Genomic DNA, 27,092 nt, shown 5'->3' with positions numbered 1-27,092 from the left:
TTTTTTTTTGAGACAGAAAGTGCCAGTAGGGGAGTGGAAAAGAAAGACAGAAGGAGAGAGTTCTAAGCAGGCTCTGAGCTATCATCAGAAAGCCAGATGCTAGGCTCTAACCCACTATCTTCAAGATCATGACCCGAGGCAAAGTCAGGAGTCAGAGGCCTAACTGAGTGAGCCACTCAGGCGCCCCTACCATTCATGTTTCTTAATCCTCCTATTTTATAGCTCTTATCTATGGGGTTCAACCTTCCGGGCCTCAGTTATGGCAGGAGATTTTAACCGTTTGTGCCAATAGACCTCTTTAGTCATCTGGTGAAGGCTATGGCCTCCTTCTCAGAACAATATTAAAGACTTAAAACACATAGGACTACAAAAGAAAGAAATTAGAATCGCCTGGGTGGGTCAGTCAAGTTGGTTAAGCAGCTGACTCTTGGTTTCCGCTCAGGTCATGATCTCCCGGTTTGTGGGATGGAGCCCTGCATGGGGCTCTGTGCTGACTGTGCAGGGCCTGTTTGGGATTCTCTATCTCCCTCTCTCTCTCCCCAACCCTGCACTGTCTCAGTCTCTTTCAAAACAAATAAACTTTAAAAAAATCATTATACCGAAATAATTGTCAAAATGTTTTCTAATTCTGATATAGTAATATATATACTTCATTAACACTAAAATATTTATAAGCTCTACCAATAGTTTAATAACTAACTTCATTCACTTATTTATAAGAAAGCCTTACGCTCACTCAATGGAGTAGCTTGAATTCATGACACAGATATCAAGAGTTGCATGTTCTACCCATTGAGCCCACAAGGTGCTCCTATGTAACTTCAAAGTAGTGACTACAAGTGCTATTTCAAGATATCTGTAACAAATGAATAGCAACTGTACCATAAGAAAAAAAAATCTGACTTATATTGGTGATATAGGTTGAATTACTATCCCTTAAAAAATATGTTGAGTTCTAAACCTCTACCTCAATACAACCTTATTTGGAAACAGGGTTACTGAAAGTGTAATTAATTTAAGAGGAGGTCCTAATCCAATATGGCTGGTGTCTCATGACAACGAGAAGACAGAGACACACAGGGAGAACACCATGTGATGAAGGCAGAAAATGGAATTAGAGAGCTCCAAGCCAAGAAATGCCAAAGATTGCCATCAGCCACCAGAGGCCAGGAAGAGACAAGGAAGGATTCCTGAACTGTTTTAATGGGAGCATGGCCTGCCATGCCTGGACTTTCAACTTCCAGAATTGAGACAATAAATTTCCGTTGTTTTAAGCCATCCAGTACGTGGTGCGCAGCCCTAGGAAACTAACCCCTGTCACAAGTACCTCTAATGCTGCTATAGTTTGTTGTAATTTCCTTCAATTATGAATGTAAACAAGTTTCAAATAGAGATTAGTAAAAAACATTCTCAACTCTAAGAACCCTATGTCTAAAGCAATTTACCACCTCCGTATAAGACCCACTACTAATGAACTATGTTTTAACAAAAATAATAAACTATGTTTAAACAAAAATACATCAATATAGATCTTTTTTCATTTCAAACCATTATGAGTGTCACAAAGACATCTCAGGGATTTGTAATGACTTTGGCTCTGGACTCTAAAATGAGATGCAGCTATGGCACAAAACTTCACAAATAGTGAATTAAATCTAACTATTAGAGAAAGAAAAATTCATTACCTGCATTAACTTCTTAAACTAAGTAAGTATAAAATTAGACCTTAGTCTTAGGTTAATGTGATTAGTGTGAAAAACCAAATGAAAAGACTTACTTTTGACCCTTCTTAGCTAATTAAGTAAAGCATGAGAGCTAGTCTCTTCTCAGGACATTCCTTTTAGAACTATTCAAATTAGTGTTTAAGCCCAATAGCCTTTTGCTCAGTTATTCATCCAGAGGCCATATTTAAAAGATTAAAAAAAAAAGCACTACAAAGTTCTCACATCTGTGGTGTGTGTGTGTATATATATATATACATATATATATATATATATTATCAAAAACATGTGGCTATTAAACCCAAAATAATAAACTCTTCAGAGATTATCAATGTACCAATTGTTTTTCAAGTTTTCTATCTTGCTTCTTCAAAATTGATACTCTTACTTCAGCTTCCTACCAGATTTCTACCAGAAGTCTTTTTATTTGCTTAAACATGTCAAAAACAACAATATAATAAAATTAATCAATTAACCAATGCATGTTACAAGTCTAGTGACTTGTAATGTACCTATCTATGTATTACTTTAGGGTCATTTAGTACAGAAAGGGTCTATAATGATGTTTTGTTCAAATGAAACGAGCAAACAGAGGCCCACAGAGGCTGTACTTGACAGGAATCATAGAACAATTAGTGATACCAATTACAAAAAGGCATCTCCCAATTCCAAGTCCAATGCTCTTTTCATTAAACCATACTGCATGAAAGCTGGTAAGAGGTAAATTATCTGCAAAAACCTTTTATATGATGACTTTCTTCTATCTCTTTAAAGTTTTTTGATGTGTTTTTTTTTTTAAAGAGAGAAAGAGGAGAAGGAGGGTGTGAACATAGGAGGGGCAGAGAGATACAGAGAGAGAATCTCAAGCAGGCTCCACACTATCAACATTGACTGCTGGGGACAGTCAATCCCACCAACCCCTGAGATTATGACCTGAGTCAAAATCAGGAGTTGTACACTCAGTTGGAAACCAACTAAGCCACCCAGGTGCCCCTAATTCTACTTGTAATATGGTATTTAAGAACAGTCTGGTTGCCCAAAACAGCCTAACAAGTTTTTCGGACATTTTAAATCAATGTTATTTTACCATGCAGCACATTTTAAAAACAGGAACAAGATCTGATTTCCACCTTCAAAACTGGCAAAAAATTTTTCAAAGAGACACACATTTCAAGACATAAGCACTCTCATATACTGAGTTTTTCTTTTCAAGATGGCAATTTAGCAGAAAAAAAACAATTTAAAATTTGCATCTCCTTTAACTCCACTTCTAGACTATCTCAAGGAAAGAGTAAAAGATTTAAATGAAGACAGAACTCAGGATCAAATGCAGCACTGTTCAGGAAGAACAGAATAGTAAACTGGTTTAAACTAATGTATGTGATAAACTGTACATCACATAGCCATCAAAAACTGTTCTAGGAAATATTTAATGACAAAGAAAACAGTCACAACATATTAGGGTATGATAGTTTCTACTATGCAATTCCACTCCATAGAGAATACACATATATACATTAAAATAAAGAAGGAATTCATCACAGTCATGGCACATAGTAAAAATCCAATAAATGAATAGGATTCATCATCAACATTATAGCAAAGGTTTGATTATACTATATCAAATGTTTAGATTTGTTATCTGCATAATAAATACACAGGTTATTACTCCCTTTAAAGACTATTTTGTACATTATCTGAAATTATTACTCTTGCAAGGAGGAAATTATTTTTTTTAATAACACTTTAGGGGCGCCTGGGTGGCTCAGTCAGTCAAGCGTCTGACTTCGGCTCAGGTCATGATCTCACAGTTTGTGGGTTTGAGCCCCGAATCGGGTTCTGTGCTGACAGCCTGTGCTCTAGAGCCTGCTTTGGATTCTGTTTCTCCCTCTCTCTCTGTCCCTCCCCCAGCTCATGCTCTGTTTGTCTCAATAATAAACATTAAAAAAAAATTAAATAACACTTTTAATGCAGTTCCAGTTATTACTGAAGTGTGGAAAAGAAAAGCAGACTTTTACCAATCCTTCCCCAAATTTGACACTGCATAAGATAAAGTCTTACACATATCAAATCCTTCATTAGTTACTGATTAAATATATATACACAACCAACTTTTGAGAGCTATCTCTCTACAAAGAACTTTAATTTCAAATAACAGACCATATACTAGAGGATTTCAAAATGAGGCCTCTAAAGGCCTTACTGGATTTTGCCACCATAGTTATCTAAAAAATAAGTTTCCCAAGAAATTGGGGATTTTTCACTTTTTTTAAAGGCTGAAGTCAGGTGAAAAAACATTTAAGTGTTGAGAACAGTCTCTAATATAATTAAATTCCTATTGATTGTAGCTTCTAAAAAAGGAAAAAAGAAAGTGGAAAAAAAAAATATGTTAGGCCCAAATAAAATCTGTATTACAGGGCGTTTTACCATGCTGAGGCTTTTAGGAGGTCTGCAATAACAGACAAATCTTCTGTTTCTTCAAACTATATATGATCATAAACAATAAACTGCCATTTCAAAACATTACTTTATATATCAAAAGTAAGATACATTGTTGGAATAAAAGCTATATCCCAAAGAAGTTCACACTTTGTGACTTGGTTAATGTACAGTGTTGGCTGTAGTAAAACTGATTACCAGATGGACATATCACTTCCTAAATTAAAAAATATTTTAAATAAAACATCCAAGGCTTTGTCCTCAGGAAGAGTTAACATCTCCTAGAGAAATAATATATACGCTAAAGCATATTTTTCTGTTCTACCAAAACTAACATGACAAAGTCCCTAGGAAATAAATAACTTATAAAGTAGGAGAAATTCATGAAAACAGAATTCTAAAGGTCTGGGAGAGCGAGCCAATTTCCAAGTCGTCCTATATTAATTACATTTAAAAATAAAAAAGGGGGGGCGTCTGGGTGGCTCAGTCGGTTAAGCCTCCAGCTTAGGCTCAGGTCAGATCTCATGTTCGTGGGTTCGAGCCCCGCGTCAGGCTCTGTGCTGACAGCTAGCTCAGAGCCTGGAGCCTGCTTCCGGTTCTGTGTCTCCTTCTCTCTCTGCCCCTCCCCCTCTCATGCTCTGTCTCTCTCTGTATTAAAATTTAAAAAAAAAACACTAAAAAAATATTTAAAAATAAAAAAGGAATCCTCCCAGTAACACCTGTCATCTGGTGTTTCAAATATCAGTATCCTTACGACTAAACTACTGGGAATTTTTACTCATTTCAATGTTAACAGCAGTATCATCCACCTGATTCACTACCTGAAAAACTTGCATTCTTAGTGTGTACATGGCCAAGTATTCTAGAAAGAGCCCATTTAGAAACAATTTATTTTACACGTGTCAATTCACATTCCCTCATTTGTTTTTCTATTAGATGCATTCAAAAAGGAAATATTAATTATTTTACTTTAAATATGGTAATTAGTCTTTCCCCATCTCTGAAATAGAACTTGACATTTTGATCCAGGCTACTTTCTTAAAAGGTATCAGTAGAAATTATCGTCATTCCGTTCAGGATTTTTAGCAGTTTTCCCCTAACTAAGCGTTATCTGAGATACTTCTTGATCTCTCTCAAAGTAGGTCTAATCTGCGGAAGGCAGTGAGACAGTGTACTGCACTGTGAATGGACAGCCAGGTATTTTATGAATGGAGGCGATCACGTGATCCCAGCACCTCCCCGAACTGATATTTCCCACATAACTGTGTCAACATTCTGAGAACAGGGTTAGTTGTTTGTGTGTGCGTGTGTTTTTGAATGTAACCTATAACTTCGAATTCTCCTTACTCCCTGAACTCAAAAATCTACATTAAGGCAGACAGTCAAGCTTCGATTTTTTTTCTTGGGAAATCCTTTCAAGATGTCCAAGGTGATGGATGTTTAATTATTTTTTTATGAATGAAGAGGGTGCTATGCAAATGAAGGCGATTCACAAAAAGAGAGAGAACATGGCGGCCACTTCTGCTTCTAGACTGCACTGACACTGCAGCAACCTACCTTCTCCCACACCCGCTCATCAGAAGAGTGTGCTGGGGGTGGGGGGTTGAGGAGAAACGCCGCTTGGCACTTCTCAGGCTATTTTATGTTAAACAGGCCTAGGCTCCAGATTTAAGAGTTCTCTCAAAAAGGTCTGACTCAAGGAATGCACTTTATTTAAAGGAATGCATCCTAGGACTAGTCCTAACTCTCTTAACTCTTTCCAATCCTCCAAAGATAAACAAAACTTGAACTTAATCGCAACGAAACGGATGCAAATATTCTGCATGAAATTAAATCTGGTCTCAATAAAAACTGTCCCCGCACAATTATGACTTCGGGCAGCCGTTACTTTAAAGCAAAGTATTTAAAAGGCAAACGTATTACGTTTGGAAAACGAACAGCCCAAATGAAAACTTAACCCACGATACTGGAGAAGTTAATGAAGTCATCAACACATTCAGCAATGTAAATACTGTTAAATCAACGTAAACGGTGTTTCTCAATACAGCTGAAAAATAAAAATTAACATTCACTATTTTCTATGTTCCTGATTAAAGAGATGTCCAGCATTCGCAAAGATAAAATGTAACAGTTCAATATCTCCTACATTCCGGGTGTCCTTAATGTCATTAAATTCTAAAAATGTTTCCCTAGTCCCATTTTTTACATGAAGCTTACAGGTCACAAGTTTAAAGGGGGGGAGGGGGGAGGCTTAATCGGTATTTAAGAGTCACTGACTCATCGAATTAAGATTCAAGAGCAGTTTGCTGCAGGAGGTGCTCCCACACATTAGTTTCCAAGTGAAATAGCTATCAAGGAAACAGAAAGGATATTCAGGCTGTCTCGATAGGTATACTAAAGTGAAAAAGGACAAGCCAGGGGCTTCCGGGCAAAAACATAATTTCTACCCCGCCACCATGCATGCACATTACTCCATCTCACGGACGTACGACTGCCACCCCACCCCAACATTTAATACCCTCCCCAGAAGTGAGCAAATAAATGCATGGTGGAGGGGGGGGTGCTGCCATTTAATAAAATGGCTAAAGAAATCAAACGTTATCTCCAGAACGAGATGCACCGAACTCTCCAGGTTTGCAAGCTTTCCGGCACCCAAGTCTCGAAGGGGTCGTCGAAAGGAGTGGGGGGGGGGTCTAATCAAGATCAATGAGGCGCTTACTCGTTGTCAGAAGTCGCCGTCTCCTCGCTCATCTTTCCCTCACCGCGATCCGATCTGGAGATGGAGGAGCAAGAGCTGGCGGAGGAGCAGCAGCAGCAGCAGCACCAAGGGGCAGGAGGCAGCGGCGGCCGGGGGGGCGCGGGGGCAGCGGCTCAGGGGCCTCACCATGGTGGATGCCTCACCCGGAACGGTGCCCCCCCAGCCGGGAACCCCGGCCACCCCCGCAGGGGGGTGGCGGCAGCAACCTCTGCCGTGGCGACCCCAGCCTCTTCCTCCGCCTCAGCGCCCAGCCAAAGGATCCGAGGAGGCCAGGGAGGGTGGGTGGAAAGGAAAACGAGAAGAGGGGCTGCGAAGGCTGCCTGGAGAACTGCTCCTCCCGCCACCGGGGTGGAGCGCGGCGGGGTCCGGCCAGGAAGGAGCGGGCGGGCGAAGAACCCGGGAGCAGAGGCGGCGCTTCCCTCAGGGATGCGGCGAGGAGGAAGCTGAGCTCCGTTCGGTGGGGGCCGGCGGGAGGGTGCCGAGCCCAGGCTCCGGGCGGCGGCGGCGCGGTCCTGCCGGAGCCCACCCCACCATCTCCCACCTCGCCGCCGGCTGTCCGCTCAGCGCCCGGCGGAGACCGGGGCGGTCCTCAAGGACGAGCAGGACCGGGCGAGGGGCCTCGCGGCGGCGGATTCCTCCAGACACGCTCCAGCCGGGACGACTCCAGCAGGGGGAGAAGGAGGGGGCGGCGGGGAGCGTGTGAGGCCAGGGCAGGCGAGTCGATCACCCCCACCCGGGCCGGAGCAGAGCGGACGCGCCCAGGAGACAGGGTGCCGGGAGGCAGCGGGAGAGCAAGGAGAACGGCCGCAGGTCCCCCACCAGCCGGTGCCCACCAGCAGCTCGGCGGGCCAGCTCCTCACACCCGCCAGAGAGGAGCCGTGAGGGGGGCGGCGGAAGCGCTCACGCCGCCCGCTCCTTCCGCCGCCGCCGCCGCTGCCCGAACCGGGGGCGCCCACGGGAGAAGGAGGCGAAGTAGTCCCTGGCGACTTCTCCCGGCCGCCTGCCTCCCCAGAGAACCAGAGCGGGCACGGGGTGGGGTTGCCTAGCGCAGTACCCGGGCGGCGAGCGCGTGTGGGTAGGGCTAAAAGCCGCGGCCTCCGGGCGAATCACTGCAAGTCGAAGTCGTGTGCAGCATAGCAAGTTTCAGGAAAGTAGTTCCCTCCTCCCTTCATTTCCCAAATCGTTGTCGAGCCACAGAACGGGGAAAGGAGGAGGGAGGCGGAGGGATACGCCAGTCACCGCGCTCCGTGTGCGTGCGCGCGCTCCAAACTCTTGGCACGCTGCGAAAGGGGGCGGGGGTGTGAGCTGCACGGGGAGCTGCTTGGGAGGTTGCATTGTTGCGCCGCGTTACTCCCCGTTACTCCCCGTTACTCGCTTTGGAATATCCGGGTTGTTAGAGCGGAAGGCTAGAATGACAGTGTGCTCAAGGAGGAAATTGGCGGCTGTTCTGTTATGGTGTGTGTGTGTGTGTGTGTGTGTGTGTGTGTGTGTGTGTGTGTTCCTTGCAGAGCAAAGAATGGAACTGGCATGAGTTCATTTTTAGTTGGTGGGGGCTAGGGGGAGGGACGGTACAAAGAGAGCTCCGCCTGCTGTCCCTCTGGTTGCATTGCTGCAATCCCCTAGCTGCATGCACAGCGAGAGTGTGTGTACGTGTGTGTGTGTGTGTGTTAGAGAGAGAGAGAGAGAGAGAGAGAGAGAGAGAGAGAGAGTTTTAATATCTTGGATTCTTACTGCTCAAGGGGTATGCTGTGCAGGGCATTCATCTCCGAAAGCTAGAGTGGTTGTTAATGGAGAACGACTTCCATTGAAGCCCAGAGTAGGCGTGTTACATGAATCTGGCGCAGCCAGAAGCACAGGAAATAACTCCCGCTGCGAGTGAGGTTGCATAACTATAGCGCAGAAGATGCCTCTGTGGCACGAACTGCTCTAAACGGAGGCGGAATGATTATTGAATAGGTAGCTGTCACTTTTGCATTGTTAGAGGACAATGTATGCATTCATCTCAAAAGGTTTTTGCACAGAAACCTGCTGGAGTTTCAGCCAGGAGTCTAGGGTCTGTGGGACTAGAGGACTCTAAGCTCCTGGCTCTGCAAATTCTATTACCCTTTTCCACCTAGAAAGCCAGCCTGTGCATGATCTAGCCTGGGGGCTGAATCCTAAGTTTCTGACGCATTTCCCGAGCTTTCAGTCTAGCTTTGGGTGCAGTCTTTTTCTCTTCATTCTCAGGTTTGTGCGACTTGAGAGTCAAGATTGTTGCTCCTTTCACCTGGACGGGTGGAACAATTCCTGTTGAGGAACAAAGTGGGAAAACCACCCAAATGAGCCAGTACTCCTCATCAGTCCTCTGTCTCCAGGAGGTTTCAGGATTGCTGCTCTCTAAAGGTTTCTCTATGTGACTCTTGTTTCTTGCCTGGGCAGCAACATTGTCCCTACTCAGAGGGAGGAAGGGACAATGTTGGTGACCAGAAGAGGTGAGGGGTTCTGTGGTAGTAATAGTTTACCTCTGTTACCCCTGAGCATGTGTTTTTTATCTTGCTCCTGGGAAGACCCTGTTACTGGAAGTATTGGTACTCCCTGCTACTGCTACCCACTTGGGCTTCTCAGATTTGAATCAAGCTTCATTAGTCAGGTTATAATTTGTTCCAAACAAGTCACCTAAAATCTGTGCCTGGGTAAAATGTGAATAAAAGTACCTAAGTTATAGAGCTGCTCTACTTATTAATGAGGTAATAATATATATGAAGCACTTAGAACAAATTAAGAGCTCAGTAAGTCCTAACCCATACTCTGATTTTGTAAAATGGAGATTATAATAAAGACTATAACAACGTGGTGGCAATGGCTTTGGAGGTTAAATGTAGCCTTGTTTGTTTATCCAACAAACAACTATCAGTTTTCTTCTGTGTACCACTCTTGCTAGACACATGGCCTGGCCTTTCTCAAGCCATCAGTAAATGATTGCTCTCAAAGTCATTGTGATTAAGTAGCTACTAGGAAAGTTGAGTCACTATCAAAGGCCTCCTTTTCTTTTGAGGAAATCTGCATCTGTTGAGGTTCAGCTCCATCAGGGAAAATATCAGGATTTGGGGGAAGACATGAAAAGTATCTTGGCTATCATGTGCAGGGAACTGTGCTGGCCACTTTCATACACATTACTTACCTAAAGGGGCAAGATATGATCAACAGCCCAAATTAATGCTTTTTAGATGATTCCCAATCTTATGACCAAGACACCACCACCAGACTGTTTCTTGCCTTTCATGTTCACCAGGACACTCTCAAGACACTTTTCTGCCCCTGTTTTCTAAGGCTGCATTTCCTAGCCCTCTTCCATCACCCAGTGTTGAAGATCTTACCAGTTTTTTAGACAACTGTCTTGAGCTGCAGAGCTCTGAGCATTCTACTCTGAAACATTAGAAATGGTCCTATGTTGAAGTTCAGAGCCCAGGGTCTTCCCAGTCTGATTTTCTGTTTTAGCTACCCTGAGTTCAAAAGACCTCACTGGTCTATCCCGTGTCTGTACCTTAACTGGTACAAGAGACATAACAACCAAATGAAATGTGCAAGACCTTGTTTGAATCCTAATTTACACAAATATTTTTAAATTTGAGATAATTGGGTAAACAAATACTGGAGATTGATGATATTAAGAGATTTTTAAAAAGTATTTGTGTTGGGATTTTTTTTAAAGTCTTCATCATTTAGAAGCACATACTGAATTACCTATGGATGAAATGAAATTCTGAGATTTGCTTCAAAATAATTCCTTGGGGTGAGGAGTGGGAAGAAGGAAGGGGATAGAGATGAAACAAGATTGGGATGATGATGATGATGATGATGATGAACACATTCTCTTTATTATTACACACATTTGTAGCTTTCTATAACAAGACCTTTTTTTCAGTACACTGTAAGAACTGCTTTAATGCAGATTCCTTGGCCCCACTCCCAAGATTGTGATCAGCAGATCTGTCACAGGACCAACAAATGTGCTTTTTAACAAGTATGCCAGCTACTTGGATTTTCTTCTTTCCTCTCATCTACTTGTGTCATCCTGTCTCAGGACACATTCCTTACCTAAGAGCCTCTATTCCAGCAGCACCCAGAAAAGGGTGGCCCAACATATACCCTCGGCTAAGGCAGACACTGGTCAAGGCCAAAGAGCTGGTTCCACTGGGCAAGGTGGATCCAATAAGATTTGAAATGCTATGTGAGAAGATAAATAAAGATCACAGTGTCACCTTAAATTCCAACTCCACCCCAGCAGTAGAGCTACCGATGAGCACTAGTCAAAGATTGCACAGCCGTGTCAGGGTTACCAGTGCAGGGGGAGCTTGTATTTACTTGGCTGTGTTTCCTCAGGTGGGTGTGTGGGAAAGAGGCTGATCACCATCCCTGCTGATCACAGGTTCCTCTCAGTACTATTGTCCTCAGTGTTAGGGAATTAGCCACAACCACTGAACAACTTGTTATGGATGATTCATTGTTGAAAGCATGGATGCGCCAAGTAACTGCCCATAAAGGACATCATCACAGTGAAGAAGACACAAATGGGTTGTACATTCTAAGTAGGTATCAGACCGAGGTTCACAAGGTCAGCTACGGTGGCTTGTCCTCATAGAGGCACTGGTAGATGGCATGTAGTGCTTCAACTCAAGGCTTTCTCCCTCATTCCAGACCACTCAGTCCATAGAGATCATCTTATAAACTCAGACTTTGTCTTCTCAGATTCTTTTATGTTTGGCTTTACTGTTTAGCACTTGTATTGATACTTCTCTCTCTAACCAACTTTTTGTGAGTTTATGTTTGCTTTCCCAGTTGAATATTAAGCAGCTTGAAGGCAGAGGCTGCATTTCATATATTTTTGGTGTTCTCTTCAGCAATAGTTTCAAGTAATGGAGGCTTTTCTAATAAAATATTTTACCCAAGCCCATCTATGTATAAAAATGAAGCCATATTGGGGCACCTGGGTGGTGCAGTTGGTTAAGTCCAACTCTTGATTTGGGTTCAGGTCATGATCTCATGGTTCAGGCAATCAAGCCCTCCATCGGTCCCATGCTGAGTGTGGAGCCTGCTTGGGAGTCTCTTTCCCCCTCTCGGCAGCTCGCTCTCTCTCTCTCTCTCTCTCTCTCTCTCTCTCAAAATAAATAAGAGATTTTAAATAGTTTTAAAATGAAGCTGTATTGACTGGCACAGTGATAGAAATTCAGAGTCCCCTCTGGCTTCTTATTGCCTCTTGAACGCTAGAGCAGTTCCGCAGTTCACGGACCCCATCGCTTACACTAAGCTTTCAGCAGATATTTGTGTACTTGAAAAGCCAAAAGAAAAGATAATCATGCAACATTGGAGGTTCTAACAGTGCATAAAGTACATACATTTTCATTTCTAAACATTACCCCTTAGCAGATGTATTTTAAATTTTGTACTTTAAAACTGTAGTTAGATTGTGCCTAGAGCAAAGGGAACTGATTCTGTTTTCATTCTTTACTTTGTTTAATGAACAATCTCTTTTTTTTCTTTTTCTTCCTTTTTTCTTTTATTTCTCTTCTTTCTTTTTTTTCTTTCTTTTCTTTTTTTCTTTTTTAGTGTAACCCGTCTATTGGCTAATGAGCTCTGCCTCTCAGTGGAATGACTAAAGTAACCATGTTTCTAAATAGTTTTCCTTGCCTCTGGCATGAGTCTGTTTCTCCATCACTAGGGTTTCCATGTTCTTCCAAACTAATACAAAGTGTAAAGGATAAGTATGCTATTTTATTTTTCTCCCAAAGGACTGCAATTGTTAGTCTGGTAGTATCCGGTGAGTGTGAAATCAGTTTACTTTTAATGCTATAACTGCCTTTTACAGGAAGTTTCCACAAGATTACAACCAGTACAAGGGAAATGAGCAGTCTGTGATTTCCTTTATTTTCAGCATAATCTTAGCAGGGAAGATGCTTACCAGGCCCCACACTACTAAATAAAGCACTTCTCCCTTATCATCATTCTCCCAAATGTACTTGGCATGCTTGTTCCTTGAAGGTTATATCCCATTACAATAAGTTTGAGGGATTGAAATATCTGTTACATAAAATTTCCAAGGCTATGTGCATGCAACAAATTCAATGCAACAAAGGAGTCTAAATGATTTCTTAGATTTTGTTTTCAACATGTCATTTGACTTCCCTTTTAGTGAGTAATACTTAGCCATTGTATAGGACTGTAAAACTTTAGGAACTTACCTTCCTAACATCCTTGCCCATTAGGTATTATCATCAATTCCAATTTATAGGAAGAATTAGGAATTGAAGATCAGAGAGGTTAGGTGACTTGCCAGAGGTCACACATTAGTAAGAATGTGGCTAGAGCTCCTTTAAAAACCCACGTGAGCATGTGTATGCGTGCGTGTGTGTGTGTTGTGATATCATATCCCTCTTCCTAAAGATGAGATCCTTGGTGGGATATTCTTTCTATTTCATTCAAGTCATTACTGTGAATGATGACGTGGCAGGAGAACTGTCCTTTAAAACAAGGGAAGATTAAATCTCTTGGCTGTTACCAGCTGTCTTGTGTGGGCCTCAGGGACGTAAATTCTCTTATACCATCAGTTCCAGAGGCAAAAACATCTGACTGTCTTTTGGTAATGCCAGCATATCTGATGATCCTGGTAGCCACTAGCCACGTGTGGCTGTTTAAATTTAAGTTAATGAAATTCAGTAAGATTAAAACCTTAGTCCTCAGTCATACCAGCTACATTTCAAGTACTCAACTGCCGTGGATAGTCACTGGCTACCATACTGGACAGTTCAGATCATCCAGGGTACAGTCGTGTGCGGGTGAGTTGCTGTAAACAATACAGGGAGTTAGTTATCTTGTTATTAATATGGACATCTAACAATCATTATGCTTTCAGATATGTTATTATTGGTTTGAACTGAACATTGCATTCCCTCTTTCAACCTTAGCTATGTCTTCATGGCCATCAACTACGGATAAAAAAGAGGATAATTTCATAATTAGAGTCTTTGATAAACCAACAGAAGACATTTACATTGGGAAGCACTAAGGAATTTATTTATTGATTTAATAAAATGCTTTGAATGCTCATGTTTCATTCGATAAAACCCTTGCAACAGAGCTTCCCTAGGAGCTTGCTAGAAATGTAAACTCTTGGGGTCCACCCTAGTCCTACTGAATTAGAGCCTGCATTTTCACAAGATCCCTAGATGATTCATCTGCACATTAAAGTTTAAGAAGCCCTGCTGTAAATAATCTCTTTGTGTCTACTAGTGGCCTTTCCTAACCTTGACTAGGTGTATCTCTTCAGGCTTGCACAAAAGTAAGATATTCCCACCACCATCTCCTGCCCCTGCAAAAGTCAATTTTTATTCCTATTTATTTTAGCCTCATCTTTCTGGTCCAGGACGTAGACCACTCAGCACCTTGCCGCTGCTCCTCTGTAGATCAAGTCTACTACTCTCCTCTCCATGGCGTCCTAGGACCACTGCCAAGGGGCTGTGCCGGTGAGGGCTGTCCCTCTCCTCCCCCTCCCCATTTTCCTCTTTTCTCAAATCTCCTTACTTTCCTAAGACACACTCCTTCTTTTTTCCCACTTTCTTCTTCTGACTTTTCTGAAAGTTTCCTCTCTGCAAATCACACTTCCAACTGGACTTCATCACAGTTTATTAGGCATACATAAAGCCTGGTGGCTCTTTCTACACAGCCACTCAAGGGGTCTTACAACACTACAGTTTTACCATAACTTCTATTTGCTCTACTTTAATTTAAATGGTTTTTTAAAATTTATTTGGGGGGAGGGGAGACACAGAATCCGAAGACAGTTTCCAGACTCTGAGCTAGCTGTCAGCTCAGAGCTTGACGCGGGGCTCGAAACCATGAACGGTGAGATCATGACCTGAGCCAAAGTCTGACGCTTAACCGACTGAGCCACCCAGGTGCCCCTCCCCACCCCTCTAATTTAAAAACAAACAGCATTGGCTCTTCCAGCCCTCTACCTGTGTTGATACAACTATAAATAAATATAGTTTAGCAGTTATAATTCCAAGAATATAATTTAGATAATGAGGTAGAAGAAGAGCTATGAAGGAAATGTCAGTATAGAGGGAAAACATAGTATTTATTCTTATTATGTGTTTGGTATACCTTTGTATACCATCTTGTGTTATCAAAACGTTTCCTTTTGGCTTTCCATGTCTCCTAGATATATCGTCAAATTTCAGAGGCCAGTGAAAAGGCTGTTTGCAATGGTCTATGTTAGAGAAAATTAGGTTATTGGTCAGGGGCTAGTGAGAAGAGGATGGACAAAATACATGTAGCTAAGAGAACATTCAGGACCACCTTAGGGACTGAGAGGAAGCCTGCTTTTCAGAAATGTGCAATCTAGCTAGAGAGACATGGAAAACCACAAGGAAAAATTTAGAAAATACAAGATGTTAAATGAATAAATGCCATGACAAGTAATAAAAATAACTGCTGTTGTTTTCATCTAATGGCACCAATCTTCTTAACATCCCCAAATATGTCCATTTTGGAATTCTATGATAGTATCTTTAATAGGTTTGCATAACAAAATCTAAATAGACACCAAATTGAAGAACTCTGTGTTTAGAAATTATTAGATGTTGAAAATTTCAATTCCAGTGACATCTGGACAATCCTTACCTCAGACAGACCTGTTTTCTTTCTTGGGAGATTTTAAATCCTAAGAAGACACTGACTGTCCTTCATCCTAGAGAATGGCACCCCCAGCTCTAAAGCTCTTTATCAGGAAACTAAAACACTTCACACCCTTATTGTCTTCTGGGTCTTAGCCAATCTGTGTTTATTTCAAGTTTCCTTCCTTTGTTGGATCATCCCCAGTCTTCCTCCTAGGTCCTCTGCCAAGCAGTACCAAGGACTTAGAACAATTTCTCTTTACCAGCCTTATTGTCCTTACTTACTTTAAGTATATCCCCTGATATTTCCATAGAGCTTTTTAGAATTGACTTGGGAAAATAAAATTGCTTTCTATATCCTACATTATTGGGTCTAGTCTACATCTTAGAAATGTGGTTATTCTTAAAACATCTCATGATGCTATTCATTTTTTTTAACTTTTTTTTTAATGTTTATTTGAGAGAGAGAGACAGAGTGTGAGTGGGCAAGGGGTAGAGAGAGGTAGGGAAACACAGAATTCCAAGCAGGTTCCAGGCTCCAAGCTGTCAGCAGAGAGCCCGATTCGGGGCTCAAACTCACAAACTGTGAGATCATGATCTAAGCTGAAGTTGGAGGCTTAACCAACTGAGCCACCCAGGCACCCTGATACTATTCAGTTTTTTAAAAATATTTCTTAATATTTATTTTTGAAGGAGAGACAGAGTGTGAGTGGGCGAGGGGCAGAGAGAGAGGGAGACACAGAATCTGAAGGAGGTTCCAGGCTCTGAGCTGTCAGCACAGAGCCCAACCCAGGACTCCAACCCACAAGCTGTGAGATCACGACCTGGGCTGAAGTCAAATGCTTAACCAACTGAGCCACCCAGGTACCCTCCTCCTCATGATACTATTCTTGACAATGAATTTGTTTAATGTTTGTATTTGGTCATTCATTGTTTCCAAATTTTTATAAAACCTCAACGTTCATATGTGTCAAGTTATTTTTATATAATAACTTGTAAAGTGAGATGTCTGGGAGGTGCTTTTTAAATGTTATTTTATATAGTACTTATAATTTATTACTCCAAAAGGACAACTTTTACTCTATTTTTTAAATTTATATCTCTGAAGCTCCTATTCACCCAAATATATAAGTGATGTTAGAGATTTGGCCAAACTTTCCTTCATATTCATAAATTCTATTTATGTATGATCCCAGTTTGTTTGTTTTTACTTTTCACATATCTACAATGTCAAATTTCCTTGGAAATCACTTGCATGTAACTTGTTAATTCTAACATTTATCATTTCTTGGTTTTTTTTTTTAATTCCTTTTCATGGTGTTCACTTCCAGTATTGATCCCCTTTTACAAAACCCAAAGGACTTGGTGAAGGAGAGAGAGAACTTTCAGAAAACTATCATTAGAATTTATTAGAGAGTGGTGCTTAGGTGCAACTCTCAAGGGATCCATCTTTCATGAAGTCACAGAAGATTACTCTACCAGAAGAATTCATTAACTAATTAGTTAATTAAATATACCAAGCTCAGTACTAGAGATGACGTGAAAACAGTACTTGCCTTCAAGGAACTCATGTCTAGTGAGGATGTAAATAGATAAATTGCCATTTTCCATGGTAAGTGCTGTAAGTGTTATAAGTGAGGTGCTATAGGGTGTTATTAACTCAGTCAGTTAACTATCCAACTTCATCTCAGGTTATGGATCTCACCAACCGTGAGTTCAAGCCCTGTTTTGGTCTCTGTGCTGACAGTTTAGAGCCTGGAGCCTGCTTTGCATTCTGTGTCCCCCTCTCTCTGAGTCCCTTCCCCTTCTCACACTTGTTTCTCTCTCTTTCTCTCAAAAGTAAATAAACATTTAAAGAAAGAAAGAAAGAACGAACTGAAGTGCTATAGGAGCAATTCATTTGCCTCACATAAAATGGAGGATTAACAGTAGGAGAATATCTAAGAAGAAACTCAGTTTTCCCTCCTTTTGTATAGGGAAAAACCCAGTTATTTTCTACTGTGTTTCTCCCGAGTGTCTACTTTTACACAGCACACTCCACTTTTGGGTACCAAATGGGTGGAGGTTTTCCCCCATACAAAGTATTTCCCTGCAACACCAGCTAGCTGGGCATCCTATACTTTGACTCACTTCTTATACCATCTACCTGGAGATGGCATCAGGTTCCCCAGGTTAAAGCCTCAGTCCCATAAAGCTGCCCCTTTCCCTGCCCCCAGCACTGCCCTCACTTCAGCCCCTACTTCAGAAGCCAGTCACAAGCCCAGGGTTTCTAAACAACAGTCTGTAGATCAGAGGTTCCGACAGCGCTCTGCTCAGGTTTGACTAACTTGCTAGAGTGGCTCCCAGAACTCAGGGAAACATTTACTTATATTTACCAATTTCTTTTTAAAAGGATTTGATAAAGGATACAGATTGAGCATCCAGATGGAAGAGATGAGTAGGGCAAGGTATGTGGGAATAGGTGTGGAGCTAACATGCCCTCTCCAGGCGCACGATTCTCCCAGCACCTCATGTGTTCACCAACCTGGACAGTTTCTGAGCCCCCTACTATTGAGATTTTATGGAGATTTCCTCACGTAGACATGATCAATTATTAACTGTTTCTAGCCCCTCTCCCCTCTGTGGAGAATAAGAGGTGGGGCTGAAAAATTCCAAGCTTCTAATCATGACTCGGTCTCTCTGATGACCAGATCCCATCCAGGAGCCATCTAGGAACCCACCTCGAGTCATCTCATTAGAACAAAAGATGCTCCTCGTGTTCTTATCACTTAGGAATTTATAAGGGTTTTAGGAGGTCTGTGTCAGGGACGGGGTCAAAGACAAATATTAGAACAAGAAGTGCTCCTATGGTTGTTATCACTTAGGAAATTACAAGTGTTTTAGGAGTTCAGTGCCCAGAACTGGGGGTAGAGACCAATATATATATTTTCTACTTTTTCACAGTGAATAACCATAAAACATTATTGTGAAACATAAACAAGAACAGTGGAATGAAAAACCATCCTTGAAAATGGCTTCACCCATATGTTCAAGGAGAGTGTGAGTAGGAAAAACAAAATGCTGATGACTGTTTATTTGTATAACTTCAACCTCCAAAGAGACAATTGCAGCTAAGAGAGATTTGATCTATGTTTGGTTCTTTTTTGCATACTTTTACATAACAACAAGGTCAGAACATTGAAGATGAAGCCCCATGAGGATGAAGTGCTTACCCCAATCCTCAACCTTTTTAAATCTGTTACCCCTTTCACCAATACTTACCTGGGGAGAATGTCTGATACTACACAGTGATCTTATGAATGTTTATGTGGCTGGCTTATTGATTTTCAATTATGTTTTCTGGCAGTTTTAAAATTTCTTTTCCTTTCATTTTTTAATTTTAGAGAGACAGTGCAAGTGGGGAAGAGGGGCAGAGAGAGAAAGAGAATCTTTAGCATGTTCAGCATGGAGCCCAACACAGTACCTGATCCCACAACTCTGGGTTCATGACCTGAGTCCAAATCAAAAATCGGACACTCAACCAACTGAGACACCCAGGCACCCCTGGCAGTTATTTGTTGCACCAGCCCTCTTGGTTTATTTCAGCAATTTACTAATTAGTACCTAACTGCTCTGAAAAAGTCATCTTTTACATAATGCACTTTGTTTTGATTCTTAAGAATCAAAGCTTAAGAACTGTCTGTGGTTGATTTTTGTATACTAAATACCCAGGGCCGCCTGTCCTGATTCTTACTGCATCCATCCCAATGTCATTCCCACTGGGCTTTCCATTTCTCTGGTCTCTTCCGAATGAATGTACAAATTCTATACTTGGACATTTTTGGTGTTTCTTTTATTCCATGAGGACTTCTTAGGTTCCTAGTATATGTTCTGAATATCAAATTGAGAAAACAGAGGAGCTCTGCTTTCTAAGATTTCTTTTATCTTTCCAAAAGTTCTAGTATTGTACCCTCAACAATGTTGACAGACAGAAGTTCCCATTGCATTCCCAAAATATGAAGGAAGCACAGGTGAATCAGGATCATCATATGCAAATAAAAATTGTAATTTTTTACAGAATAATTAATATCAGCACAAAATAATATCGAGATGAAGAAATCCCAAAACTTAATCAGTTACCTCAAACCAGATATATTGGAGATGAAGTTTACCACAGTTAACTTTATTTATATATATGTCATCTCAGTAATCCCCAAGTGCAAAGACAAAAATACCAAACTGCCTTTTTTTGTTGATTTTTAAATTAAAATAAGTTCTTCTTGTAAAACTTAGAGTTCTATAGAAAAGCTGTACAGAGTAAGGAACTCCAATTTTACTTGTCTCAAAGATGACCACTACTATTAATAGTTTAGAATGTGTAATTTTAGATCATTTTGTATGTATTAAAACACACATAATACAAATTCTTCCTTTTTAAATTTTTTAATATGTATTTATTTGTTTAGAGACAGAGAGAGAAAACTCTTGAGCAGGAGAGGGACAGAAAGAGAGGGAGAGAATCCCAAACAGGCTGTGCACTGTCAGCGATGCAGGGCCTGAACTCACAAACTGAGATCATGATGGGAGCCAAAATCAGGAGTTAGACACTTAACCAGTTGAACCACCCAGGTACCCTTTGACTTCCTTTTATGCATACCATGTACATTCTTAATATTAGTATTCATTCTTTTAAATGGTTTTATAGTATTTTAAAACGTGAGTATACTGTATTTATTTCTGTCTATAAATGGACGTCAATCATTGATTGTTTCCAGCCTTTGGGGTTTTTTAGTAGGAAAAATTCTTCAAGGGCTTATCTCTGGGCTTAAAGGTGAAGATTTCTCTCAGAAAGATTTATATAAGAGTGAAATTGCAAGGTCAAAGAAAATGAACATTTTATTTATTTATTTTTAATTTTTTTAGTATTTATTTATTTTGAGAGACAGAGCATGGGGGGGTGGGGGGGTAGGATGTACAGAGAGAGAGAGAGAGAGAGGAAGACACAGAATCTGAAACAGACTCCAGGCTCTGAGCTGTCAGCACAGAGCCCAGTGTGGGGCTAAAACTCGGGGACAGTGAGATCATGACCTAGGCCCAAGTGGGACGCTTAACCAACTGAACCACCCAGGTGCCCCAAAAATGAACATTTTAAATAATGGAAAATAATACGACACTGTCTTCCAAAACCACTCTTCCATTTTTTAATCATTATTTTCTCACTAATAGTGTATGAGAATATCCTTTTCTCTATACCTTAACTCAAAGTAGATATTAACAATCTCTTTTAATTTTTGCCAGTGTAGGGGTGCATGGGTGGCTCAGACTGCTAAGCATCTGACTCTTGATTTCAGCTCAGGTCCTGATCCTAGGGTTGTGAGATTGAGCCTTGCATTGGGCTGAGCCTGCTTGAGATTCTCCCTCTGCCCCTTCCCCACCCATAGACACACTCTCTTTCTCTCTCTCTTTGTCTCTCTCTCTCAAAAAAAAAAAACTTTTTGCCAATGTAATGCCACTCAATATGGTACTTTATTGCTGTTTTATTTTGCATTTTTCTAACCACTAGTTTTCATTTCATTCATGTTTACTCTTCAGTGAATTCTGTAATCCATCTGTTGCTCCTGAATTTCTCTCTGTGTCAACATCCTGAGCTGTCCTTCAGCTGAATAGTATTGTGAAGTAACCATTAGGAATATACTTATTTCTTAAACATGGTTATCAGTGTGCCGCTCTCTTTTCTAACAAAAATAATAGATAAAAAAGAAAAGTATTGTTTAGAAAGGCTTTTAAAACTTTCTTTCCTGTATCTGATATTCTATTTTTATTTATGTACTTTTAAAATTTGCTTTACTAGCAGTCAACAGAAACACCGTATACATATTCAAACTAGCAGTAGCAACACACAATTGCAACACATACCTCAGGGAGAAATTCAATGGAAATACACATGTTCTTTTACTATACAGCATTCATGTGTCCATAGTATTCCCCCAGCAGTTTCCCCAGCACAAAACTAGCATTATTCCTAAAAGTGTTATGAGACAGATACCTAACTTTCTCTCCCAGACCACTGATACACAATAACCCTCTTGATAAATATTGATGGGCAAGAGTTGATGGACTCTTCTATATAAAATTGTGGTACACTTTTCTTTCTTGGTGGAGGACATGAGGATATTTATAATGGATAACACTGGGTGCCTACTGCATGCCAGGCTCTGTTCCATGTGGTTACATATGTCAATACTAATGTCATCATGAGGTAGGTGTTATTAGTATCATCTGTTTTAGTGACGAGGTAATGAAAACACATAAGGTTAAATAACTTGCTTGAGTAGGTATCACACCAAGAACATGGCAGAGTCCTCATTCAAACTCAGGCCATCTGATATCAGAGCCCCACACTTAGCCAGAATGCTGGGCTTGAATGACCAGTGTTTGACTAGAATAGTAACAAGGGAAAGGAAACATAAGAAAACGAATGTGGACAAGGGGAGAGAACAAAGAAATGAAGGATAAGAAAGGAAAAGAATGGAAAAGAGAAAAAAGAGGATGGAAGGAAGGGAGAGAAGAAGGGAGGGAGCTGAAGAAAAAGAAAAGGAGGGAGATAGGGAAGAAATAAATGGGAAGAATTACCCTCCGCCCTCATGCTACCAATTCAGTGGCAAACAACAGGGCTTGGTCACACAAGCACCAATGACGTGCACGGTGTTATAGGTCCCGTGTTCCTCACACTCCCTAGCCCTTGACCCAGCCGCACTTTTACCCCCACATCCAGACATACTTCTTCCAACTTGGAAAGTTATCCTGGCATTTTCCCTTGCTATACTTCAAAGATTCATAAAAATTGTAGAGATGAGGGCTTTTATAAAAAAAAAAGTGAGATGGACTGATTTGTGCTTTCAGGCATAATATGGGCCAGTGATCAAATGCTTATAAAGTGTGTCCTTAAAAAAGTTCTAGAAAAAACACTGTAAAAATTGGATTTGAATTTCAAGTTCTCCCAAATTCTTTAGAGCCCCTTCATCTTTTTTTTTTTTTAATGTTTATTTACTTTTGAGAGAGAGAGAGAGCATGAGCAGGAGAGGGTTAGAGAGAGAGGGAGACACAGAATCCAAAGACAGGCTCCAGGCTCTGAGCTGTCAGCACAGAGCCCAACATGGGGCTTGAACCCACTAACTGTGAGATCATGACCTGAGCTGAAGTCAGACACTTAACTGACTGAGCCACCCAGGCACCCCTAGAGCCCCTTTATCTTGAACACAATGAAAAAGGTAATTGGGATTATTCCATGACAGTGATTCTCAACTGTGGGTGATTTCACCCACAGGGGGCACAATTGGTGACATCTGGAGACATTTTAGTTCACAATGTCACAACTGGGGCAGGGGGCTGGGGTGAGGGAGGGCATCTAGCAGGTACAGGCCAGGGATGCTACTAAGAATAACTTCTCAAAATGTCAGTAGCGCCAAAGATGAGAACCCCTGTTTTGAAAGGCAATGCTACCCGGGTCAAGTTACAGCTTCTTGTTAGTAGCATGGGAATTTGTTCCCTAATAAAAATACAAGGACAACTGCAACTTTTCCTTCTCACCAAACTCTGCTTTTTCCTTACAACTCTGTCCTGTCTGGCCTAAGGCCAAGCCATTTATGGAAAAACAAAATGGTGCAACATGGAAGTAGTATTAAGGTCCAATCCAAAATACTCAAGTGTCATCTGTGAAGGAAGTTTTATTTTCTTTTTAGTTTTTTAAAAATTTTTATTTATTTTAGAGAGAGAGCGCATACATGCAAGCAAAGGAGAAGGGCAAAGGGAGAGAGAGAGAGAACCCCAAACAGGATCCACACTCAGCAAAGAGCCACTGTAGGTGTCAATCCCATGACCTTGGGACCAGGACCTTAGCCAAAATCAATAGTTGGACACTCAACTGACTGAACCACCCAGGCACCCCAAAGTAAGTTTTCTTAAGGAATATTCATCCAAATACCCTAGTCTATATTATTATATCCCAAAACACATGCTCAGTTTCATTTCAGTCCATGCCTTTATAAAGAAATACCTGAATAACATCATTCATAAAATCTTTCTGCAAAATATTTCATGTTCAGACATAGAAAATTCTAGCAAGGAATTGTACTCAGATTTTAAATATTGCCTTTTTGTTTGTCAATTATTAATGTGATATATTTAAGGAGTCTAAGAAAATCAGTGTTTAATAATAAATTTGAGATTTATATGATATTTAAAATTTTATGGACTGGATACTCTGCTCAGTCCTATGTACATTATCTCACGTCAGCCTTATATCCCCATTTAGCAGGTGTGGAAAGTAAAGGCCCAAGCTTACATAAGCTAGTAAGAAGCAAACCAGAATTTGAATTCATGTTCTCTTACTCTGACCAAGTCTAGCATTATTTGCACAGTATAATTTTGCTTATCTTGTCATCCCTGTTCCTAAGAGCACTCAAAGAATGGAATATAGTCCTCTTGTTGATTTTGAAATACAGCCCCAAATAAAATCAACACATAAATTATATGCACATACAACTGTTTTAATATATCATGTTCATTGTACAACATTCCAAAATAAGAGTTTTGAAGTGAATGAGATACACAACAAGTAAAAATAAAAAGTTCTAACATTTTACTCCTACACTCCCATGGATCATCATCTTTTATACCTCCTGGGATTCTCCTACCCCCTTTGGAGACCATGGAATTATGTGGTCAGTTCTTCTTTGCTGTGTCAAGTAGGAGACATGGCCTATCAGTGCCTCTTCAGAGATTCTGGGAGAAATGGTTCTTGTCGGATCAATACTAGGTACCAATCCCAGTTTTGCTCCAAGCTTAAAACCAAATAAGACAACCGTAATAGGAAAATACAACTTTTACCCATGAGAAAAGTGCATGAAGAATGTGGCAGGAGGGGGACTTCCGCCCCTTTATCATCACCAAGATAAAAGCATCATGTGACAAGGCAGGTAGATCTACAGAATAAGATCAAAAGCTTCTCAGCATTGGATCATGAAGCCCTTTATCTCAGAGTCCCAAGGAAATACCATGATAATTCTTCTCCAGAGCTTCTTGCATGATAAACACGGTACTCATTGATTAAGCATGGTAATCATTCAATAAAATACATACTGGGTCACTCAGTGAATATGGGAAACGACTCCACTTTGCAGTAAGGAAATCTTGAGGATGTGAACTATATGCAGAAAGGCCAATTCTAAACGTGCCATTTAGTTACTTTATTTGACTTAAGATGTCACGAAAGCTTCTTGAATTTTCTCCTGTTTTACTTCTTACCAATACCACCTTTCCCTACTTTGTGCTGATGGAGCTGTGTCTCAGGGCCGGGACTGAGGCAAGTTGAACAAAATATCAAAAACAAATATATATATATATTTTTAGAGATAAAGAGAGCGTGTGCACACAAGCGAGTGAGCACGAGTGGGGGAGGGGCAGACAGCGAGGTGGACAGAGGATCCAAAGTGGTTCCGCTGACAGCAGAGAGTTCGATGTGGGGCTCAAACTCACAAACCGCGACATCATGACCTGAGCCGAAGTTGCATGTTCGAGTGAGCCACCGCAGGCGCCCCAAAATAGCAAAATTTTTAATGACAGAGGAGTCTGTCATTTAGCTTTCCGGGGACTGTGGAAATAACATCCATTATGACTTGTTTCTCCAAGCCTTAACTTCCTGTTTGAGCAAGAAGCTACTTACTTCATTTCACTCCCTGATGTCCTGCAAGAAAGTATTCCTTTGACCTCACACCAGGAGGTCTGGTAACAGATCATCTTGTTTTCAAGTCTGCTCCAGTGACACCGCTTCCTGTCAAAATATAGTTTTCCTATCTGGTCACCTTGCAGGCTTCATCATCTTTACAACTTTCGACTTTTAGAAATGAAAGAGATATTTCTTATATTGAATTTAACTGTTTCCATCTCAATTACTACATGGTTTAATAGCTAAGTGGCTAATTTAATTTTTTAAGGGGGACTATAATAATGTGAGGACTCTAAGGCATCTAATTACACAAAGGACAGGAATGCATTGGTTCTTAAGGATCATAGATTTAAAAGTTGTATTTGTCATTCTGCTCTACTTCTGTGTCTCTTTCTTCTATCAATTGGCTGTTTCTACCCCTCAGATAACATTGGGGAATGTGGCTAGCTACCAGTTGCAGATTTGTATATTCTCAGTTTCTGCCACCAGAAGAAGGCTGATATTAATGTTTTGGTTATAGTTCTGAAATTCCTTGTGGGGGGCGGGGCGCGGCGTGGAACTCATTTGGCCCAGCTTGAGGGTTCCTAGGCCTGGGCCAGTCAACACTGGTCCATGGACAGGGTTAGATTTTATAAATTTGGTGATTAGTAGTATAGTATTATGGTCCCATTGTAACCACATGGATGATGGAGTTAAGGGGGTAGGTCCCCTACTAACTGGAAGCTTGGCAGAAAAAAAAATCTGTATCTACACAGAAATAATTTAGCCCAAGTCTTTCATATAATCGATGATGAAAATAAGGCTTAGACAGGTAGGTTGACCAAGGCTAGTAAGAAAGCCACAGCTGGATCCTGGGTCTTCTAAGTGCCAGACTCATGTTCTCTTATTCAACAGACCTTTCCTAAGCATTCAATGGTGCCAGACCTGGTTTCAGGTGCTCAGGTTGGTTACAATAGTAAACAAAAAGTCCTTGTCCTCACTATACTGCTTAGCCCAATCAGATTATCTCCAGATCTCCCTTCCTATAACCAAATCACTGCCCCAAATCTTCCTTATTGAAAACTCTGGAAAATATCTCATTTTCTCTGCCTCCTCATTGCTTTCCCACATGCCAGTTGATTTCAACATTTGTTTTTTTTTCTAGAATCCATATGAAGATTGATTGTTCTGATAGACACTCAGTTATGAGAAGCACATTTAACAAACACAAGGTCTTTGAAAGGATATAGATGTTTTCACCATATAGGAGACATGTTGTAGATGGAGAGGAAAAATAAACACCTTGTTTTAGTAGTTAGGATGCCTTGTTTACTAATTTCCCTGGAAGGAGGAACATTTATATGTAAAGGTTGCAAATTCTTTGAGAATTTTTTCAACTGCCAAGAAGGGAAGAAAATTGAGTCTTGGTTTATAGTCTTACATCAGGCTTTCCATTTGCTAGTTATGTGATTTTCAGGAGATCACTTAATTTGTCTGTGCCTTAGTTGCCTAAGTTATAAGAGTGGGTACTGGACAGTCTGTTGAAATTATTTGCACTTTGTACTCTCACTATATTCTTAAAAAGATTGGAGAGGCCAATGAGATACTAAGTCCATTTCAGTTTCAAAAATTCCACATTTTCATGAAAGCAAGTTTTTTCACTCTGTTTTGCAAAGGGGAATAGCCCTTGTATTTTACCATTTGTACAAGATCCTAACCGATCTACTTATGTTCATTAAATCAACAAGATTTCTTTGAAAACAAGATGGCTTTGTCTCCCAGTGCTAGAATTATAATGGGTTGCAGCTATGATTTATAAGTATTTAGGTGGTCAAGAA

At 40.8% G+C, this 27,092-nt stretch overlaps 1 protein-coding gene across 1 annotated transcript in view; it reads right to left on the bottom strand.

The window, feature by feature from the left end:
- SPRED1 (sprouty related EVH1 domain containing 1) overlaps positions 1-8,088 on the bottom strand; it is a 125,549-nt gene extending 117,461 nt beyond the window's left edge. Inside the window, exon 1 of the mRNA XM_029951543.1 lies at positions 6,880-8,088. Coding sequence (XP_029807403.1) covers positions 6,880-6,911 — 32 coding nt within the window. The 5' untranslated portion in view covers positions 6,912-8,088. The remainder of the gene's footprint in view (positions 1-6,879) is intronic.
- Between the last annotated feature and the right edge of the window lie 19,004 nt (positions 8,089-27,092).

This window comes from Suricata suricatta, chromosome 9 (assembly GCF_006229205.1).
Source record: "Suricata suricatta isolate VVHF042 chromosome 9, meerkat_22Aug2017_6uvM2_HiC, whole genome shotgun sequence".
Taxonomy (NCBI): Eukaryota; Metazoa; Chordata; class Mammalia; order Carnivora; family Herpestidae; genus Suricata; species Suricata suricatta.
This window is presented reverse-complemented; position numbering and strand designations above follow the sequence as displayed.